This window comes from Mobula hypostoma, chromosome 4 (assembly GCF_963921235.1).
Source record: "Mobula hypostoma chromosome 4, sMobHyp1.1, whole genome shotgun sequence".
Taxonomy (NCBI): Eukaryota; Metazoa; Chordata; class Chondrichthyes; order Myliobatiformes; family Myliobatidae; genus Mobula; species Mobula hypostoma.
Genome location: NC_086100.1, coordinates 84,497,913 through 84,521,450, shown reverse-complemented (window position 1 = coordinate 84,521,450; position 23,538 = coordinate 84,497,913). Strand labels below are relative to the sequence as shown.

At 39.1% G+C, this 23,538-nt stretch overlaps 1 protein-coding gene across 1 annotated transcript in view; it reads right to left on the bottom strand.

The window, feature by feature from the left end:
- LOC134345965 (uncharacterized) overlaps positions 1-23,268 on the bottom strand; it is a 130,200-nt gene extending 106,932 nt beyond the window's left edge. Inside the window, exons 1-6 of the mRNA XM_063047309.1 lie at positions 23,112-23,268; positions 19,663-19,814; positions 17,176-17,278; positions 14,184-14,366; positions 8,600-8,735; positions 854-909 (exon numbers count right to left, since the gene is read on the bottom strand). Coding sequence (XP_062903379.1) covers positions 854-909; positions 8,600-8,735; positions 14,184-14,366; positions 17,176-17,278; positions 19,663-19,814; positions 23,112-23,151 — 670 coding nt within the window. The 5' untranslated portion in view covers positions 23,152-23,268. The remainder of the gene's footprint in view (positions 1-853; positions 910-8,599; positions 8,736-14,183; positions 14,367-17,175; positions 17,279-19,662; positions 19,815-23,111) is intronic.
- Positions 23,269-23,538: the final 270 nt, after the last annotated feature.

Sequence of the window (23,538 nt, the reverse complement as noted above, 5' to 3'; positions counted from 1 at the left end):
TAGCTTAGTTGATAAGCTTTCAGAAAAAAAGGGACAATGTCTAGACTGTAGGTGGTGAACTGTTTTGAGAATGTGTGCCCAAATTGGCAATAATCTTCCAAAAGATTCTCACTTGTGCATTGAAATTTTGAGCAGATATTATCATTGATTAATGAATTAGTAACAATAATTATGGACTTTAAGGAAAAAGGATTATCCCTGTAGCTTATTTGTATGCATTCATTGTTTTACTATCAATAAAAGTGTAACAGAGACAGATTGAAATAATTGAGTTATTTTAGAAAACCTGTCCAAAATTATTAATATTAATTTTTAAAAGACAATTGAAAAATATCTTCATTTCTAAATAGTATTGTTATCAAAGCTCATACATATGTAACAAGAATTATGAATGAAATTATAAGCTTTAGTGCATATTCATAAAAAATCAAAACAAGGACAATAAATACACAGCTCTCAGTGTGTCTTTTGTTGTTTCACTAACAATGATGAATATTTCATATCTGGCTTGTATTTCACTGTGCGTGGGTTGTACAAAATCATTAGTTGCCACATTTGAGAACAAATATAATCATGTATCTCTTTATTGTGAGTGGGTTTAAAGAATGGAGGGGCAGCACTGCGTGCCGTGTGCGAACACAATTTTTGCGCGTGACACCTTGGGCGTGCGTGCCGCAGCTTTGCCGCGGACTCTCAAAGAAATGGTGATAAGTACAAACCATTACAAATGTGGTCAAAGACGTCTCAGAAATCTAACAAAATGTTGCACATGTAAGCAGAGTTTTGTAGACAGTAAGATTTGCATAACTCAGATTTTAATAGGATGTAATATGGTTTTAATATACTTAGCTACCTGGGACTGTGGTGTGTTTCACAAAGGCCACATCTCCAGCACCTTCTTTCAAACAGCTTTAAAAAAAAGAGTCTGGTTAGTTTTCATGAAACAATTTCATTGCCAATCTAAAATGTCATTGGACATTTATCACCCACTAAATGAAACCAGCCTGGTTGGCATGGAGCAATGGATAACTGAGCGATGATATACCCTTGAAGTGCAAAGTCCCATAAGTTTAGGATGTCTCTGAGCATGATCACCCAAAGAACATCCAGATCAGGCATTGAAACCACACAGAAGCCCAGTGCCAAGGTATGCATCAGCGTACAAACTTACCTTCAAAGTTCAAAGTAGATTTATTATCAAAGTATGTATTTGTCACCATATACTTCCCTGAGATACATTTTCTTGCAGGCATTCACAGTAGAAAAAGGAAACAGAATAGAATCAATGAAAAACTGCACACAATGACTGACAAACAACCACTGTGCAAAGGGAGACAAGCTGTGCACCAATAATCAATCAATAACACAGACAAAATGCTGGAGGAACTCGCAGGTCAGGCAGCATTTGTGGAAATGAATAAACGGTACATTTCGGGCTGAGACCCTTCTCCAATCCTGAAGAAAGGTCTTGGCCCAAAACATATTATTTATTCATTTCCACGCATGCTGCCCGACCTGCTGAGTTCCTCCAGCATTTTGAATACATTGCTTTGGATTTTCAGCATCTGCAGAATTTCTAGTGTTAGTAAGTAAGAGCAGCCACTTTATTAAGTACAGCTACTCATTAATGCCAATATCTAATCAGCCAATCATGTGGCAGCAACTCGATGCGTAAAAACGTGCAGGCATGGTCAACAGGTTCAGTTGTTGTTCAGACCAAACATCAGAATGGGGAAGAAATGTGATCTAAGTGATTTGACCATGGAATGATTGTTGGTGCCAGATGGGGTGGTTTAAGTAACTCGGAAACTGCTGATCTCCTGGGATTTTCACATACAACAATCACTAGCGTGTACAGAGAATGATGTGAGAAACAAAAAAAATCCAGTGAGCAGCACTTCAGTGGGTGAAAACGCCTTGTTAATGCAAGAGGTCAGAGGAGAATGGCCAGACTGGTTCAAATTGACAGGAAAGTGACAGTAACTCAAATAAGCTGTAAATTGAGGCAGTAATGTAGTGTAGTGGCTGGCATAATACTATTACAGCAGCAGCATTCGGGGTTCAACTCCCACCACAGTCACTAAAAAAAAATTCCTTTGGGTGGCACAGTAGCATTGGGGTTAGCATAATGCTATTACTTCGCCAGTGATCTGGCTTCAATTCCCACAGCTTTCTGTAAGGAATTTGTACGTTCTCCCTGTGACTGTGTAGATTTCCTCCAAGTGCTCCAGTTTCCTCCCACAGTCTAAAGATGTATGGGTTAGTAACTTGATTGGTCACATGGGGATAACCGGGCAGCGCCAGCTCATTGGACCAAAAGGGCCCGTTTCAGTGCCCTATCTCCAAATTTAAAAATTAAATTATAAGCATGTTTTACAACAGTGGGGTGCAGAACATATAACACATTGAACCTCGAAGTGGGTGGGCTACAGCAGCAGACCATGAACATACACTCAGTGGCCAATTTATTAGGTACCTCCTGTAATAAGCCACTGGGTGTAAATAGTATTGAAAGCATGTGTTGTAGGATCCTCGAAAGTGACTCCATAGGTTGTGGAGTAAGTTCAAAGTTGGGGTTCGGGGACATGATAGTTGAAGGGTTTAACTGTTCCTGAACCTGCTGCTGTGGGACCTAAGGCTCCAGTACCTCCTAAAGCTATGGCTTAATAATTAGATTCCAGGATAGTCAAGACACCATAGCTGGAGAAATGCAGTTATTTTGATGTGTTATATAGTGGGAGGAGAGTAGAAAAAATGAGGAATTTTACAAGAATGAGAATCAATTCAGTTGTCTTGGAGGGCTACAAACCTGGAGGATATCAGAGATAAGGAGGTGCTTTGAAAACAATGAGGAAGTGGGAGGAAATGGGATCCATGACTACTTGGACAAATGTTTTGGTTCTTCTTAAAATAGGATGTCAAAAAATAGAGGCTTGGGTTTCTTTAAGGAGGAATGAAGGGTGACTTTGCTGAAGTAAAACTAGATGTCTCAATGCACACGGAATAAACACACTGAAGAATATATTTCTGTACCTCCAGAGCCAATTTGAATGTTGGAATCTGGAACCATTAGTTCATCAATGAGCCCGCACTGCAGTAAGCATGGTGGATGTCTGGAGTAAAGTGGAGTGTCAGCATCCAAGCTGATGGTTCTATGTGTTATATCCTTGGGCCTCTTGCTATGCAGTACCAGGGATCTGATGAACTGGGAATTGTTACCATTATGTATTGGAACAAATTATAAAATAAGGGGCAGAGTGTAGAACGTGGGAAGGTACAGTAGATTGTGTACAAATATACCAGTTCTTTTCTGCAGCTCCTCACAAACTGACACAGTCTATTCAGTTGTGGATCCTCTAGCCAATGCATCTTAGCCTGATCTCACCAGCCTGCAACTGCTATTGGCACTATTTACCAGCTTTTCCTGCAAACATTTTCCAGTGCCATCTCACTCCTCCAGAGAACTAAAATGGTGAAAAGGAGTTACAAAAGAGCTGTGTATTAATGGTAAAACAGACTGAAAGGATTGAATGTCTTGTCACCTTACTAAGGTGCGGTGCAGTGTTGAAGTTCTGAAATGGCAGAAGTCCCCTTTAGTAGCTGAAACATTTAAACCAAGATCCTAATTGTCCTCTCAGATAAGTGGCAAAGATCAGAAAACACCTATTTAATAGAGCAGATTCCTTTTCATTTTCCTGATCGATATTCAGTTAACAACTAACAGTAGTAAAAACAAATTACTTGGGAAGGGTGAGAGAGAGAGAGAGAACCTGCTGAGGTACTTTAGTGTTGGGATGGACTGTAGTTCTTGATGGACTCTAGATTGATGTCTCTTTGGGCGTTGTGCTATTCCTTGCATGGTGGAGGAAGGGGGTATCGGTGCTTTTGCCAGTGCTTGTGTGTGGGAGGCAGAGGGGGAGCTTTGGGGTTCTGATATTTCTGTCATTCATTTTTTGGGTTTTTTTCTGTTTCATGGATGTCCGTGAAGAGTAAGGATTTCTGGTTGTATACCATATGCATTCTCTGATGTTAAATTGAACCACTGAAACATTTATAGGATTTTGTCATGTACATTATCTGTCAATATTCAAATCATAAATATGCTTTAAGATCAGTTATGATATACTTCGAGACTTTCAGAAGTCATATAAAGTTCTGTACAAATTGTTACATCATTCCTCTTGCCAAATGGTTTAAAATTATCTGATGAGTAGTATTTTATTCAGTATCAATCTTGATCATTTCAAACTGCAGAAAAAAAAATGAATACCCATTTTTGTTTCTATTTTCAATTTAGTTTTTCTCCTTAAACGGACTGACCTAAAACTACCAAAATGTCCAAATTGTCATGACTTTCGGTTCCTCTTTGGACCTTCTTTCCTCTTCTGGGGTCAAGAGTTTGTATTCTGGTTAACCCTTTACATACCTTATGCTCGATTTTAGTGCTATGGATAAGATTATTGATTTGGTTTCTTGGAATACAAATGGTTTAGACCACCCGATTAAACAGAAGAAAACTTTTAGAGTATTCCATAGGATGAATGCTCACATTATCTTTGTACAAGAAACTCATATCCGGAAAGAGGATAATCAGCATTTTTTTTAGGTTCTGGGGATTAACAGTACCACTTGAATTCACAGGCCAAAGTAAAAAGGGGTTTCTATTTTTATAGCTCCGTGAATTTCATTTTTGCATCATGATACAGTTTCAGATCTGAATGGTAGATTTTTGTTAATTACTGGTTTGTTATTTAACAAAAAAGTTGTTATGCTTAATGTTTATGCTCCAAATGTTGATTGTCCTGAATTTTTTAAGAATCTTTTTACATCTCTTCCTAATTTAAATGATTATATGTTGATTATGGGCAGAGATTTTAACTGCTGTTTAAATCCTTTGATGGATAGATCCATGCCCAATTAAGTACTTCCGAATAAATCGGCTGCTCTTACTAACACTTTTATGATTGACTCTGGAATCTCAGAAATTTGGAGATTCTTGCACCTCAACGAGAAAGAGTTCTCATTTTTTTCACATGTATATCATCATTATTCAAGAATCGATTATTTTCATATTGACTCTCGATTAATTCCACTTGTTATTGACTGCAAATATGATTCCATTGCTGTCCCTGATCATGCGCTGTTGAAACTATCTATTAAGTCAAGGGATACATCTGCTAGTTCTAGACAATGGCGATTTAATACCACTTAGTTTCAGGATTTGGATATTGTTAATTTTATTGAGGAACAGATTAATTTTTTCTTTACAATGAATTTTACAGCGAGAATTTCCAGTGGGACACTGTGGGATACTTTTAAAGCATATATTCATGGACAAATTATTTCATATACTGCTGGATTAAAAAAGCAAACTAATAATGAAATACTTAAACTGGTTGACAAGATCAAAGAAATTGACAAGAAATATTCTATAGCTCTTAATCAGGAATTTTACAAAGACAGAGTTGAACTTCAAATGGAACATAGTTTATTACTATCATCTTCGATTGAAAGCCAATTAAATAAAACTAAGAGTCAATTCTATATACATGGTGATAAAACTGGAAAACTATTGGCTAATTAATTGAAATCGGCTTCGGTTAAGCGCCAGATTGTTAAGATTCGTAAAAAAGACGGTACTCTGACGGTTGACCATGATGAGAAAAATAATTCCTTTCAAGAATTTTATACCTCCCTATGTCAATCAGAATTTCCTGATGACTCCACTATAATGGATGAATTTTTAAAGAAATTGAATATTCCAAAATTATCATCCAATGAACGTTTAAAACTAGATGTACCTATTACAGTAGAAGAAATAAAAAAATGCTATTTCTTCGATGCACTCAGGTAAAGCTCCTGGCCCAGACAGATATATAGTAGAATTTTTTAAATTTTTCGCTACTATACTGACTCATTGGCTATGCAGAATTTTTAGAGATGCAGTATCTATAGGTAAATTACCACAATCTTTTTATCGAGCTTCTATTTCCCTAATTCTCAAAAAAGGTGAGGATCCTACTGAATGTCCATCTTATAGGCCTATATCTTTGTTGAATGTGGGTTCTAAGATTTTATCTAAAATATTGGCAACAAGATTGGAGAATGTATTACCCCAAATTATTTCTGCTGATCAAACTGAATTTATTAAAAATCGTTACTCTTTCTTTAATATTATGAGATTAATGAATATTGTTTATACTCCTTCACCCAGAACTCCAGAATGTGTCATTTCATTGGACGCTGAGAAAGCCTTTGATAGAGTCGAATGGACATATTTGTTTAATACGCTTGAGAAATTTAAGTTTATATCTTGGATTAAATTGATATATCTTACTCCTTTGGCTTCGGTATTTACTAACAATCAAAGATCTTCCTTCTTTCATTTATTCCGTGGTACTAGGCAGGGTTGCCCTCTTAGTCCACTACTATTCGACATTGCCTTGGAACCGCTAGCTATTGCTATTCGTGACTCCCCTAATATATTTGGTATTACCCGTGGAAATGAGATCCATAAATTATCACTGTATGCAGATGATCTACTATTATATATTTCTAACCCGGGGAAATCCATTCCGGCAGTATTAACGGCTCAGTTCAGTAGTTTTTCTGATTATTAATTGAATCTAGGTAAGAGTGAACTTTTTCCATTAAATATGCAGGCTCCCATTTATAGATGTTCACCATTCAGAGTGATTACTGATTATTTTACTTATTTGGGAATTAAAATCGCTATGAGATATAAGGACTTATTCAAGCTCAACCTTTTGCCATTAATTAGTCAGGTTAAACAACTGATTACTAAGTGGTCCCCATTGTTTTTATCAGTGATTGGTCGAATTAATGCTATTAAAATGATTATCTTACCTAAATTTTTATATCTATTCCAAGCGATACCAATTTTTATTCCTAAATCTTTTTTTGATACTATCGATTCTAAAATTTCCTCTTATATATGGCAGAATAAAAATCCCAGGTTAGGTAAAAAATATTTACAGAAATCCAAGAAAGATGGTGGCTTAGCATTGCCTAATCTAATATTCTATTATTGGGCAATTAATATTTGATATTTAATATTTTGGACGCAAGATTGGAATATAATTCCAAGTCTACATTGAGTAAACCTTGAAGGTTACTCTGTACAAGGGTTCTCTTTGGCTTCCATTTCAGGAACTTCACTTCCTTTTGTATTATCTAAATTGAATAAATAAATGGTTAATCCAATAATTAAACATACATTACGAATATGGTTTCAATTTCGTAAATTTTTTGGTTTGAACAAATTTATATTATCAAGCCCTATTATATCTAATTTTTTTTTCAACCCTCGGTTATGGACCAAGCCTTTTTGATATGGAAAATGAAAGGTATAATATGTTTCCGTGACTTATTTCTGGATAACTGTTTCATGTCTTTTGAACAGTTATCTAATAAACTTAATTTGCCCAGATCCTATTTTTTAAAGATATTTACAAATAAGAAACTTTTTAAATACCACGCTACCTACCTTCCCGATTTCACACCCTACTGATATCATCAATAAGATTTTAGGTTTAAATCCTTTTCAGAACGGATTAATAGTATCTATTATGATATAATTATGAAATTACAGCCAGGTATATCTGATAAAATTAAAAATGAATGGGAAAGGGAACTTCAACTTTGCTTACCTATAGAGAAATGGGATAAATTTTTTCAATTAATTAATTCTTCCTCTATATGTGCCAAACATATGCTAATACAATTTAAAGTAGTGCATAGGGCCCATATGTCTAAAGATAAATTAGCCCATTTTTATTCCCATATAAACCCTATTTGTGACAGAAGTTACTCTGAGGTGGCTTCCTTAACTCATATGTTTTGGTCCTGTCCTCTTTTGGAAAAATTCTGGAAAGATATTTTTGATATTATCTCAACAGTTTTGCATTTTGACTTACAACCCCATCCTATTACAGCAATTTTTTGTTTGCCAGTGACAGAACATAGATTTTTATCCTCTTCAGCCTGTCGGATGATCACATTTGTTACTTTGGTGGCCAGAAGATCCATTTTATTGAACTGGAAAGAGACCAACCCTCCTACCATATTTCAATGGTTTTCCCAAACTATATCATGTTTAAATTTAGAAATAATCAGAAGTGACATTTTTGATCCTTCGGTTAAATTTGAAGAGACTTGGAAAACATTTATTCAACATTTTCATATGATGTAATTTGACCTTTCCGAATCCTTCTTATTAACTTAAAATATATGAATAGAGGAGCGGAGTTGATGACATTATTGAACGTATTCGATTTAAGATATTGGTCCAGCCTTGTTTTGCTCTATTTGTTTTTTATTTGGGGTTTGGTATTTAGTTTCATTATTTTGGGGATTTTTTGGGGGGGCTCTTTATATTTTTTTCTTTTTATTTCTTTTTTCTCTATGATTAACTATATTAAGAGTTTGGAATTCTATTACACCTGTATTATTTGAAATCTTTTTGTACATGGTTATCAACAATAAGATTATTCCAATCTCTCTATCAATATTGTTATTCCGTTTATAATTTTGGAAAAATAATAGAAAGATTTAAAAAGAAAGAAAAATGAATACCCACTTGAATGCTCCTGTGTAATCATAATAGGGCTCATCATGTGATCGCTGGCATTTAGATTTGCACAGCCTACACAGCTTTGGAAATAGGTTTTTATCCGCACCAGGGACGCAAGAGGCAGAGAAAAACTCTGACACAACTAGAAAAGAAAGTTGAAATTAATTAGCAGTGTTAAGAATATAATTCCATAAGAGAACATTCCCAAAGCTTGTAATATATGAGCATTGCCAGAGTGAATGCCAAATAAAACCTATGCTTATTCAGACCACATGCGTGAAGGAGCTCAACTACAGAAATATATTTTCCTTTAAAAGGAATGGCTGAAATGTGATCGGTACAAAATCAGCAATGTTAGCAATGAGACTGTAACAGTAAAATATTTATGGTACATTCAATCCTGTATGCAGATTGTGAAACCCCACCAACTGCACTGTCTTCACTTGGGTGTCCAGCTCCCAGCACAGATAGTGAAGCTTCAGAGTCCTCTGTGCTTTACCCACAGAATGACTTTGACAGTCAAAGCTGTCAGTTTGACTGGGGTCACTGAGTTTGCTTGACATTCAAAAACATTCAATAACATTTGAAAAGTTTAAAAAAATAAAAGTACTGCTAAAACATTTAAAAGTAGTTTTATACTTAAACTACTACAAAACACCATGACCTACTATAAATCATTTGAAGCTTAGTTAAATAACAGATAAAAATGTCCTACTTCTCTCCTAGTGGCTGACTTCCCCCAATCACTTGAATGACACTGTCATGCTTGTACCAGGCCTATTCCCTACAGTCTCAATAAGCAGGCTTCTTAGCCTGAAAATGGGAAAGCCTGTGCACGAGGCTTAATACAGAATGCAAGATGGCAGTGGCCTCCACCTTAGGCTCTTAGCGGTTTTGGAAACCGGGTAAGTCCCAGAAAGAGCACTGGCATTAGAGCAGCAGATCTACCTCATTAGAACAGAGGACCAAATGATTGATCAGAAAGATATACATTACTTTAGAAGAGGTAGTGAAATAGAGATATTTAAGGGGGAGGGGTCCTAGCAGCTGAAGTCATTATAGTCACAAATGCAAGAAAGTCTGCTCTCCTGGTGAAGGGTCTCAGCCTGAAACATTGATCGTTCGTCTTCTCCATAGATGCTGAGTTCCTCCAGCATTTTCTGTGTGTTGCTAAAGTCATAATAGTTACTGGTGGGATAATTTTTTTTTTGTCTTGGTTTGTCTTGTGTTTCTGCGGTATCATTCTGGAGGAACAAATTGTATCATTTCTTAATGCATGCATTACTAAATGACAATAAAAGAGGACTGCGTGTCCTCATAATCTAATCTAATCTAATTCAATGGTCCTTAACAAGCCAGATTTGGTTTCACACAAATTTCTCGAAGGATTTAGGACTAGAGATGATTATAATAATAAAGGAGCATGCAACTATTTGGGTATTTTAAAAAAGGATATGATTTGAAAAATTAAGATAATGTAATAGATATCCTGTGAAGTTCAGCAAACACAGGAAAATACAAGATAGAAGAGCAAAACGTAGGATAATTTATTCAAAGGGAAGTTGAATGTGAAAGATGGCCATATAATGCAGTGAAGTAACCAAATCAATTGGTAACGTAAGTTAGTTATGGGTTTCAGCAGCAGAGATGGGGCCAAAAGACTTGCAATTAGGCAAAGCTTTTAAGGTAGAATTGGACATTGAAATGCCTTAGATGTGATATTCAATATTCCATTTGGGGACAGGCTACAACTAGTCTGGTTAGTTTCATACGGCTGGAAAGGAATTTGACAGTACACGACAATAGTTGTGATTTATTAATTTATTTATTGAGCTACACTATGGAATCGGCTCTTCTGGCCCTTCCAGCTCTTCCAGCCATGCTGGCCAGCAATCCTCAATTTAATCCTAGCCTAATCACAGGACAATTGCAATGAGCAATTATCCTGTCAACTAGTAGGTCTTTGGACTGTGGGAGGAACCAGAGCACCAGGAGGAAGCCCCCACCGTCATGGGGAGAACGTACAAACTCCTTACCGAGAGTTTAAACGCAAACAACAGGAATTCTGCAGATGCTGGAAATTCAAGCAGCACACATCAAAGTTGCTGGTGAACGCAGCAGGCCAGGCAGCATCTCTAGGAAGAGGTGCAGTCGACGTTTCAGGCCGAGACCCTTCGTCAGGACTAACTGAAGGAAGAGTGAGTAAGGGATTTGAAAGCTGGAGGGGGAGGGGGAGATCCAAAATGATAGGAGAAGACAGGAGGGGGAGGGATAGAGCCGAAAGCTGGACAGGTGATAGGCAAAAGGGATACGAGAGGATCATGGGACAGGAGGTCCGGGAAGAAAGACAAGGGGGGGGGGTGACCCAGAGGATGGGCAAGGGGTATATTCAGAGGGACAGAGGGAGAAAAAGGAGAGTGAGAGAATGAATGTGTGCATAAAAATGAGTAACAGATGGGGTACGAGGGGGAGGTGGGGCATTAGCAGAAGTTAGAGAAGTCGATGTTCATGCCATCAGGTTGGAGGCTACCCAGACGGAATATAAGGTGTTGTTCCTCCAACCTGAGTGTGGCTTCATCTTTACAGTAGAGGAGGCCGCGGATAGACATGTCAGAATGGGAATGGGATGTGGAATTAAAATGTGTGGCCACTGGGAGATCCTGCTTTCTCTGGCGGACAGAGTGTTGATGTTCAGCAAAGCGGTCTCCCAGTCTGCGTCGGGTCTCGCCAATATATAAAAGGCCACATCGGGAGCACCGGACACAGTATATCACCCCAGCCGACTCACAGGTGAAGTGTTGCCTCACTTGGAAGGACTGTTTGGGGCCCTGAATGGCATAGGGAGCGATCCCTGCGGAATGCAGAGGGGGGAGGAGGGAAAGATGTGCTTAGTGGTGGGATCCCGTTGGAGGTGGCGGAAGTTACGGAGAATAATATGTTGGACCCGGAGGCTGGTGGGGTGGTAGGTGAGGACCAGGGGAACCCTATTCCTAGTGGGGTGGCGGGAGGATGGAGTGAGAGCAGATGTACGTGAAATGGGGGAGATGCGTTTAAGAGCAGAGTTGATAGTGGAGGAAGGGAAGCCCCTTTCTTTAAAAAAGGAAGACATCTCCCTCGTCCTAGAATGAAAGGCCTCATCCTGAGAGCAGATGCGGCGGAGACGGAGGAATTGCGAGAAGGGGATGGCGTTTTTGCAAGAGACAGGGTGAGAAGAGGAATAGTCTAGATAGCTGTGAGAGTCACTAGGCTTATAGTAGACATCGGTGGATAAGCTGTCTCCAGAGACAGAGACAGAAAGATCTAGAAAGGGGAGGGAGGTGTCAGAAATAGACCAGGTAAACTTGAGGGCAGGGTGAAAGTTGGAGGTAAAGTTAATGAAGTCAACGAGCTCAGCATGCGTGCAGGAAGCAGCGTCAATGCAGTCGTCGATGTAGCGAAGGAAAAGTGGGGGACAGATACCAGAATAGGCACGGAACATAGATTGTTCCACAAAGCCAACAAAAAGGCAGGCATAGTTAGGACTCATACGGGTGCCCATAGCTACACCTTTAGTTTGGAGGAAGTGGGAGGAGCCAAAGGAGAAATTATTAAGAGTAAGGACTAATTCCGCTAGACGGAGTAGAGTGGTGGTAGAGGGGAACTGACTAGGTCTGGAATCCAAAAAGAAGCGTAGAGCTTTGAGACCTTCCTGATGGGGGATGGAAGTATATAGGGACTGGACATCCATGGTGAAAATAAAGCGGTGGGGGCCAGGGAACTTAAAATCATCGAAAAGTTTAAGAGCGTGAGAAGTGTCATGAGCATAGGTCGGAAGGGATTGAACAAGGGAGGAGAAAACCGTGTCGAGGTATGCAGAAACGAGTTCGGTGGGGCAGGAGCAAGCTGAGACAATAGGTCGGCCAGGACAGGCAGGTTTGTGGATCTTGGGTAGGAGGTAGAAACGGGAAGTGCGAGGTGTGGGAACTATAAGGTTGGTAGCAGTGGATGGGAGATCCCCTGAGCGGATAAAGTCGGTGATGGTGTGGGAGACAATGGCCTGGTGCTCCTTAGTGGGGTCACGATCGAGGGGTAAATAAGAGGTATCCGCAAGTTGTCGCTGTGCCTCGGCAAGGTAGAGGTCAGTACGCCAGACTACAACAGCACCCCCCTTATCAGCGGGTTTAATAATAAGGTTAGGATTAGTGCGGAGGGAGCGGAGAGCAGAGCGTTCCGAAGGAGTGAGGTTGGAATGGGGACAAGGTGCGGTGAAATCGAGACGGTTGATGTCCCGTCGGCAGTTAGCGATAAAGAGATCCAGAGCAGGCAGAAGACCAGAGCGGGGTGTCCATGAAGAAGAGGAGGGTTGAAGACTGGAGAAGAGGTCATCAATGGGGGTCCCCCCCTCCCTTGTCTTTCTTCCCGGACCTCCTGTCCCATGATCCTCTCTTATCCATTTTGCCTATCACCTGTCCAGCTCTTGGCTCCATCCCTCCCCCTCCTGTCTTCTCTATCATTTTGGATCTCTCCCTCCCCCTCCAACTTTCAAATCTCTTACTCACTCTTCCTTCAGTTAGTCCTGACGAAGGGTCTCGGCCTGAAACGTCGACTGCACCTCTTCCTAGAGATGCTGCCTGGCCTGCTGCGTTCACCAGCAACTTTTATGTGTGTTCCTTACCGAGAGTGGCGGGAGTTGAACCCAGATCTCTAGTACTGTGTAGCATTGTGCTAACCACTACACTACCGTGATGGGGTTAGAAAAGTTTGTTTTTCATCAGCTTCAGAGTTTGTTTCATCAAGTATCACAGTTGTAAGTTTTAATTTATCCAGTAATGGACTTTGGCCAAACCATTAACAATTTAGATATAGCAAAAGGAATAAGAGAATTAGGATTTGAGTCCCATTATCAGACATATTCCAGCCCACTGTCAATCCATTCACACATCCCTGCCCTCACCATCCAACCACCTCCCCCTCCATTCCAGTCAACTCCACTACTGGCCAGCAGATGGATTGGATTCACCAAGTGGGTTCAGTCTTTTTTAAGTTAACCTCATTGCTGCTTTCAAGTTTCTCTAGAATAGTACAAGTGAGGTAGAGAATAGTGAAAGAGGGATTCTGTAGGATTGGTACCAGGCAGATGAAGACTGGAATTGACTCAAACCAACCCAAAAGGCAAATTATAGGCTAAAAGAAATGATAGCAAACTCATGCTTGGTTACCAGTCTAACAACAATCCCATAAATTCCACCAGGACAGAAGCTTGCTATTGTAGATATAAGATAAAGATAGAACTGTACACAGCTCATGTAGTGCACAATGTACTTGATCTCGACACCTCATGTAGTGCATAGGCACTGATGCTTGACGCTGCAGAAGGCTAACCTGCTCTGTGTGCCCACAGCAAATGGAGGGTAGAGATAATGAGGAGGAAGTAGATAAGAAATAGCATAAGAATAATTGAAACTTTGGATTGGTGCACATTCATTCCAGAATGAGTGACTCCCATGTTGCTCATCAGCTTGGAATAAACAGAAAACTTGTTCTGAAGGTAGCCCATGTAAATTTCATCGACCAAGCATTGAGGAGTTTCTGACTGAAGAAAACAACTTACATTTTTCAATTCTGTCCTCTCTATTCCATTTTTCTGGATACTTATTCAGAAGAGTTCCTACTGGAATGATCCAGCCACTGGATTTTTTTAGACCAGTGTGGCATGATTTCTTGCCTTCCAACTGTTCGTACGAAAAGCTGCTGTCTGCTTTTACAACTGCTACAGCGTAGTAGCATGTCTCTCCTGTAACAATACAATACAGAGCATTATCAGAGGCATTAAAACAGACAGTAATCTCATTCATATGCAACAAATACATTTCAATCCACCTAAATCTATTCTGACATGGAAAGAGGTTAAAATATGTTATGACTTCTGCAGAATGCTCTGAATACACAAGTAATTATGCTTCTTATATGTCTTAAGCAGCAGAAAATAAAGTACGAAGTGAATTGTTGAAAGAACTGTGAACTGAGATCTGTCATAGGTATTGAGTATTTTGTAGAAAGAGGATAATTGCGATATTGAAGTTACAAACAAAATGCTGGAGGAAATCAGCAGGTCAGGCAGCATCTGTTGAGGAAATGGACAGTTGATACTTTCGGTTGATGCAGATGCTGCCTGACCTAATGAAATCCTCCAGCATCTTGTTTGTTTCTCCAGATTCCACCATCTCCAGACTGTTGTGTAAAATTAGTCAGCTCCATGATGGGTACTAGTCTCTGTAGTATCCAAGACACCTTCAAGGAATGGGGCCTCAGAAAAGCAACTTCAATCATCAGAGACCGCCACCACCCAGGACGTGCCCTCTTCTCATTGTTACATCAGGAAGGAGGAACAGAAGTCTGAAAGCACACACTCAGCGATTGAGGAACAGCTTCTTCCCGCCTGCCGTAGATTTCTAAATGGACATTGAACCCATGAATACTCTCCATTATTTTTTTCTTAAATTTCTGTTTCTGCAGTACTTAATTTAACTATTTAATATACATATATCTACTTACTGTAATTCAGTTTTTTCTATATTTATCATGTACTGCGTTATACTGCTGCCACAAAGTTAGCAAAATTCACGACATATACCAGTGATATTAAACCTGATTCTGATTCTAGTCTAAAAATTACTGAGCTTTCCAGTGTCTTGAGATTGATGCAGTGCGGGGACTGTCATAAAAAAATTAACATCTTGACTTGGAAATGTATTCTTGTACATTTATTATCACTGTATCTAAATCTAGAAACTCCTAACCAAAGCACTCTTGCAGTGTCCTCAGCAGAAAGTCTGCAGTGGTTCAAGAAAGTGATTCATCACTACTTTCTAAACAGTAATTAGGATTGCAACAAGTATTGGTCTTGTTGGTGATACTCACACAGTTCCAAATTAAAATAAAAATTATTAGTAAAATCCTAACATGCATCAGTTATGTGCTCAAAGAAGCTAACTGTTGTTTTGATGGAAAATGATCAAATTTGAATGTTTACTCTGAAAAGCACCCTTCACGTTCAGGGTGGTGGGAAGGATGGTTATGGCTGTTAACTTCAAATTCCTTGAAAATACATCCTTCAGTGAATCCATTAGTTTATAAAATATACATAAAAGTTGCTGGTGAACGCAGCGGGCCAGGCAGCATCTCTAGGAAGAGGTGCAGTCGACGTTTCAGGCCGAGACCCTGATGAAGTCCTGACGAAGGGTCTCGGCCTGAAACGTCGACTGTACCTCTTCCTACAGATGCTGCTTGGCTTGCTGCGTTCACCAGCAACTTTGATGTGTGTTGCTTGAATTTCCAGCATCTGCAGAATTCCTGTTGTTTGAGCTTATAAAATATGTTACTTTATATGCACAATTTTAGCAATTTCTGTAACTAATCATAGTTTATTCTTTTTTTTTCTGGAGTTAAAACAGTTCCATAAAATAGAACTTTTAATTAACCGCTCAATATTTACGCAATTAACAAATATCAGCATCTTAAACTCAACTGGCTGGCAGGTAAGCAATCTAAAAAATATTTGCTCTGCCACATTCTTTGTGATCTTTCCAGCCAGTGTTTTTAAAAATTAGCCCAGAAAAAAAGACAGGAAGCTATAGGCCAATTAGTCTGAATTCAGTGGTTGGTAAGATTTTAGAGTCCATTATTCAGGATGACTTACAGGGTGCTTGGAAGCACGTGATAAAATAGGCAAAAGGCAGCATGGGTTCTTTAAGAGGAGATCTTTGCTGATAAATTGGTTGGAATTCTTTGAGGATGTAGCCAATAAGATAGATAAAGGAGAGTCAGTAGATGTTTACTCAGTTCATGGTGAGGGGTCAGGTGGTGCTTAAGAGAATGCCTTGTCAGTTTCCAAGCAAATCTCTTAGGTAGCCAATAGCTGCAATATTTTAAGCCAGCCACTGTTTGATTACTACCAGGAAGTTACAAGTATATATTTTGTGTTGGGAGACACAAGTGACCACAGACACGATGATGTGAAGAAGAAAAAAAAACAAACTGATGGCTGGAAGATCATTGTGATAAGTAGGGGCTGATGAGGAGAGAGCAAAACAGGGGCATGAGGAGCCAGATGGGGCGAGGGAAGGCAGGAGGCAGGAGGCAGCCTCTTGTGTCTCCAGAACACCTTCCATGATTAGTCTTGGAGGTAGTTGAGTTTACGTACTTCACTTTTTATTTATAAATGTTACATGGTATTTTGTTACATATCCTATTGAACAAGATGAATTTAAAGGAAGTGTGGGAAGTTGAAAGCACAAAAACTAGAGCTCCAGTATGTTGAATGTTAGACTGGGAAGTGGAGCTCTGGGAAGTTGGAATGCAGCATGGTAACTGAGACCTGGGTAAGAGGAAATTGGAGCCCAATGAATCGGTGCCCTCGGGCCGTAATAGTGGAAAGGAGTACCAGAATCAGGGCCGGGGAGTAGCGAGGAACATGGCAAACATTACTTGTGAGCCAAATGCAAATCATTATTAGATGATAGATTATCAGCATCTTACCTAAAGTGATTGTGTTCCTTTTTTTGTATTTTGATTAATTATGTAAGTGCTTTGTAAGTACTTACCTGTAATTTGTTCAGCTGCAAGTGGCTTTAGGCGTCCTTGAGATAAAAGGCCTCCCTCATATATATCTCCGCCATCCACAGTTATAGCATCCGCTGTGTTATCCTGCAAAAAAAGAAGCATGTATTATTTATTAGAGAGCTCGTTCCTTCTTTTCAATTTTAAGATTTACTCGGGCATCAGTTTTTCTCTCTGATTTTATCCCCTGTGCCACTTTGGCTATACTGTCCTCTTCACATTTTCTATTAAAGTACATTTCTTCATATTTTATTTTCAATGGGTATTTGTCTGCCCCTTTTTCCAACCTATCTACGTTCCCATGCACTCAAGTTCTTCTCAATGTTTACCACCGACTCAAGCTTGTGTCATTTGCATACCTTGCACACATATATCTCAGCAAATGTACATTAAAAAAAACATTAGCCCCAGATCTGATCCTCAGAGAATATTAATACTGCCATCCTTCAGTCTGGAAAATAACCATTCACCACTGGTTCTGCCTTTAAGCCAATTTCTGATCCATTCTCCCTCCAGAACTTTTAATGGAAGAGCCAATGTCAAGTCCAATTACCTCATCCTAAATGCCAAATGACTGCACCCCCTGGACCCGCCTCCCATGCAGAACTTTATCAAAGGCTTTGCTAAGGTCTGAGTAGACAATATGCACTGTTTTTCCTTCATCAACATTTCTGGAAAATTCCTTGTAAAACTCTAAGATTGAATGCACAAAGCCATGTTAACTATCCCTGATCAGACCCTGTCTATTCAAATACTAATATACTCAGTCCATTAGATATATATCTGGGCCCTTACTTAATATATCTGTCCCTTACCAGACCGATATAATAAGAAAAATCATTTTCATTTTTGAACTCCAACCCCCGGCGATGAAGTCCAATCTGCCATTCCATTCTGAATTACTTATATCCCAGGATATTTACTTCTTTGTGTTTCATGCACCGGCTATATTCCTCAGTACTCCACTTATAGGCAGATTGTCCTCTTAGATAACAATTCACATTTTCTATCAAAGATGCATGACCTCAGATAAAAGGGGCCAAAATTTAGAATTGAAATTTGAGGTTGCAAAATCTAAGTCCTGTCAGAGTCCAAATATCATTATTCTTGTATGTTCTCCCACTTATTTTCATGTAGGTAGTAAATAATTCAGGACCAAGTATCTTGGGGAACTCCATTAATTATATCTTTCCAGTCTGTAAAGAATCCATTTATTCTGATTCTCTGTCTCTATGTATTAACACACTTCTTCCTATATTCCAATTGTTCATATTGTGCACCAGATGTTCTCACCTTTTTTTTTACTATCTTTCCTGCACATAACCCTTCAAATACCCTTCCTGGTCTTCTGTCTGCTCTCATCTCCCAGTAAGTGGTACAGGATTACCCCTTCTCATCCCAATAGTTCACTCTCAGCTCTATTAGTATTTAAATAATTTCCACAGATTGATCAGTTTAAATAATTTCTACAAATTGATCATTGTCACCTTGCTATCAACTGCCTCTTTGAGCTCTTTCATACTCTTATCTTAGGCCACAAAATTTTATTAAGCCTCCAGATCAAAACGTAATTTCTATTTCAACCAATTGGTGAGAAAGGAGGAGGGTTTTACGTTAACATGCCATGGTAATTTTTTTTCTATTCTCATCATACATCCGTTACCTTCTATTTTAATTTTACTTTTTTCTTTTAGTTGCTCCCCATTCAAACCTTTATTTGTCAAGACTATTTTATGATCCTGCTGCCATCTCACGATATTCTTTAGTGATTTCCTTTGTCCAAGTCACTTTCAAATATAGGCAGCTGTTGGAGGAGTTTTTTTCCCTCACTTTTAAGCATTCACTGTTTTCAAAATCTGCTATATTATTTTTCAAGGAAGGAGTAGAACTTTTGCGAAAATGGTCATGTTAGTTGACAAGAATTCATGGTAGCATTCCAGGAAATCCAGTTGGTACTGTTCTCATGTCTTTGGCCAAGTTTTTGGCAACCTCTCTGGATATGCTTAATTCTTTGGAACTTGTGTTTTACAGATACTGTGTATGTACAAGATATTGCCATGGAAAATTTTCCTCAGTTAATGGTGTGTGAACAGCCCTAGTGATATGCTGTGGTTCTAAAATTCATCTCCATTGGCTTCAGTCTGAATGTCCTCAAGATCAAAGTCGGCAATGTTGACCTTGTGCCACAGCAGTGCCAGTATGAAAAGCATATAAATTCTACTGCCCTCCAGCAAATGTCTTACCCACCTGGTCTATGAGAAAACTGAGCCCATGCTAGTGGTCCTGTCAAATTAGAAAGGGGGACGTTCACAACAACATTTGCTGGAACACTTGCATTGAATATCCAATGATTACTACTATTTCTATTTACTTATGTGAGTCTTCTTATTAGTTCATGACAGCTTGATAACTCGGCTGTAAAATAATTGATCATAATGGCCATGTCTATGGCAGAACAAAATAAAGCCCACCTTGATGGCATGCAAACATTCTTTAACATCCTTCTTCTTTACACATTGGAATGAATCTCCTTTCATGATCTTTTTCAAATCATCGCATTTTGTATATTCTGCATTGCTAATTACACACCACCTGATGGAAACTTGAGTGGCACTTGAAAGAGCTGGAAGAAAGAATGGAAGGTTGTCATAATTCAATTGTACATAAAGGCAATTGACTTGACATGTTGGATTGGGAACACATGGGTGAGTGCAGTGCTGCACCTGCAGCTTGCCAATTGTAGACAAGATAAGCTTTCTAGGAATTAAGTCAGTATGAAGCTGCTCTGGTACTTCTGAGAATAATCAGGTTAATCATGAGCTAAGGTGTTAATTTGTGATTAGAAAGCTTTGTTCTGAACATTCAAAAATGACAGGTACTGACTTTGTTAACCCATCATATTTTAAACCAAGGACAATATAAAGGGAGTATCACATTTAGCAGGTACTATTCTCATTTCATCAAACAAATCTTGTTGGTGTTTGGCAGAAATGATGAGCTTTCAATGTCATTTCTGGATTAGGCTGTCAACTGAAAACTCCTATTGTCCATCCAGAGTCTAGTGTCCCTTAGTGCCTCACCAAAGGGTTTCCTTTATCCATCTCCAACGCAGTAAATATTATGTTATAATGTAAACTTACTCAATTGCTCGGCATCAATTGGTGGCTAGGATTCTTGTACCACAAATTGGATAAGCTCCTTCTGAAATTGAGACTATTTAAAAGTATAACTCCTCAGAGAAAAAAAATAATTTTGGTACATGGGGTTTGTAGTCCATTCCTTTAAAAGAAAAGCTGTAGAAAACTGTGGTTGGTCAAAAATTACTGAAAATATTCATTCAGTTCTACCAGCCTCAGTCGGTGTTTATGCTTCACACGATCTTTCTCTTGCCTCCTCACCTCTCACCTTGGGGCCTGCCATACCATGTTTCCTCATAGATCTCCTAATATTCCTTTAAAAGTATCTGTTTCTTTCCCTCAACTACTGATTATTGCAGGTTCCATTACCTAACCAACTTCAAACCATTAATTATTTGTTGGGGTCTAAATGAGGGAGCACCAAATGCTCCCACTAACCTTTTTCACTCTAGCTTCAAAGGTCATCAGCCTAAAGCTATGAGATGGCGAATGAAAGTATGTCATAGAAAACTGTGGCAGCAGAAAGACTCCTGTGATAGCAATTGCAATCAAACGGTGATTTCATTTATTTTGAATGCTACCTGATCAGTTTTGTCAATTTATCGATTATCAATTTTTAAACCTAAGTCCAGAAACTTGAGCAGGCATTAAAGACAATTTCATGACCTCTATATAATTTCAGAGCTGCTAACCCATTTAAAGTACAGATTAATGGTTGTTAAATAGAACACGCACACATAAATACAATGTACTTTTGTCACCAGTCACAGCAATTTCTATATGCAGAAAGTATAACTGAAAACTGACAAGAAATGGGTAATGATTTTGTTGTTAGATTACGATGAGTTATTGCTTGCCACTTCAGTATTAATTAAAATTTGTATTTAATTTTATGAAAATATTGTCAAAGAGAAAGCTTTTCTCATATATGGATGTGCATAATTTTCATCAGCAGACCACGACACATGGGGGTCTATGCAACACAACGAATAATGTCTCTGATCTAAGTCTGTACGTTTTGGCAATTCTCTCCGTCTAACTGCATTTCTCTCTGTCTGCATATGCATATCTTTGTAAGACAATTTAGAATAAACCATTGCTGTATTCAACTTGAGTTTTTGCTGAGCATGAGAAGAGACCGGTACTGAAGAAACATCAGTTTCTGAGTTTGTCACTGCAACAAATTTAATGCTGTCCTTCAAAGTTATGTGCATTACAAATTTGATTATTCTCCAAGTACGTTTTCCTATAATTTAGAAAAAGATAACTATAAGAGCACAAGTCGTAAACAGAAGAAAGTACATAAATGCTAGAAATCCAAAGAAACACACACAAATTGCTGCGGGAACTCAGCAGGTCAGGCAGCATCTATGGAAATGAATAAACAGTCGACATTTCAGGCCAAGACCCTTTTTCAGGACTGAAAAGCAAGGAGGCAGATGCAAGAATAAAAAGCTGGGAGGAGGGGAAGGAGGCTAGCTGAAATGTGATAGGTGAAGCCAGATGAGTGGAAAAGGTAAAGAGCTGGTGAAGAAGGAGTCTGATAGGAGTGGAGAGTGAAGAGTGGACAATAGGAGAATAGGAAGGAGGACCCAGGGGGAAGTAATAGATGGGTGATAGAGGTAAAAGCCCAAAGTGGGGAATAGGGAAAGAGGGGAGGGAGATGAGCTTTTTTTTACCAGAAGAATAAATCGATATTCATGCCAACAGGTCGGAGGTGATCCAGATGGAATATAAGGCGCTGCTCCTCCATTTTGAGGGTGGCCTCATCTTGGCACTAGAGGAGGCCATGGAATGACATATCGGAATGGGAATGGGAATCGGAATTAAAATGTTTGGCCACTAGGAAGTTCCACTTTTGCCGGATGGAGCAGAGGTGCTCAACGAAGTGATCCCTCAGTTTACAACAGGTCTCACCAATGTAGAGGAGTTCATCCGGAGTACCCTACACAATAGACGTCCCCAGCAGACTTGCAGGTGAAATGTTGCCTTACCTAGAAGGGCTGTTTGGGGACCTGAATGGAGTTGAGGGAGGAGGTGTATGGGCAGGTGTGGCACTTAAGCTGTTTGCAGGGATAAGTGCCAGGAGGGAGATTAGAAGGAAGGGACAAATAGACAGGGGAATCGGGGGGGAAGTGATCCCTGTGGAAATCAGAGGGGAGAGGTAAAGATGTGTTTAGTGATAGGATCCCTTTGGAGATGGCCAAATTTACCAAGGATGATGAGTTGGATGTGGAGGTTGATGGGGTTGTAGGTAAGGACAAGAGGAACTCCATCGCTGTTGAGGAGGTGGGAAGATGGGGTGAGCACTGATGTTCGGGAAATGGAGGAGATGTGGGTGAGGGTAGCATCAGTAGTGGAGGGAGGGAAACCCCATTCTTTGAGGAAGGAGGACATCTCTGATGTCCTGGAACGGAAAGCTGTGTCCTGGGAACAGATGTGGCAGAGGCAAAGAAACTGAGAAAAGGGAATAAAGTCTATTTTATACCTATTTGGAGAAAAGGCCATGATTTAATTATTCTTTTCCATCATTATTCTTTCAGAGACAATTATGATCTGTCCATTTATATCGAATGTTACTTCTAAAATTCCCAGAAATTTTTCTCCGAATCTTTTGTAGTCAAAAGAAAGTCCTAACATATTATTTGCTCTATGCTGCTGGAAACAAAACTTTGTTTTGTTAATTTAAAAAGCAAATATTTAAATAAACATGTTAACAATGAATAATATAATTGAAGAAATACTTTCAGATAAATTCCTTCAAAACCAATGTTAATACTCACAAATAGCTCCAGAAATTAGAATGGTGAAAAGCAAATTCATCCTGCCACGGTGTAGATTGACAGAATAGAGAGGTCACGTTGGCTTGTCACAAACCTGCGCTAGCAGTTTGAGACAAGATTTCCGTGCTCTTTCACTGCTTTTATACTACTGGGAAATTGCTATGTTAGCAGAACAAGAGATAAGACTCATGTTGACTTGTTTGTATTATATTTCACCAGTGGACCTATCTGGACTCATCCCCACATCTAATACAATCATCTAATCTTTGTTTGATCCAGAATGATTGCAGAATGGGAGCAGAGTACAAATATAGAGAAGCCTAAGAAATATTTTCCCTCCTCTTGATAGCAGCAGGGATAGATGGCACATAAAAATAGTAGAGTATAGCAAATCAGAGAAATTACTTTACAACATTTGGATTGCTCC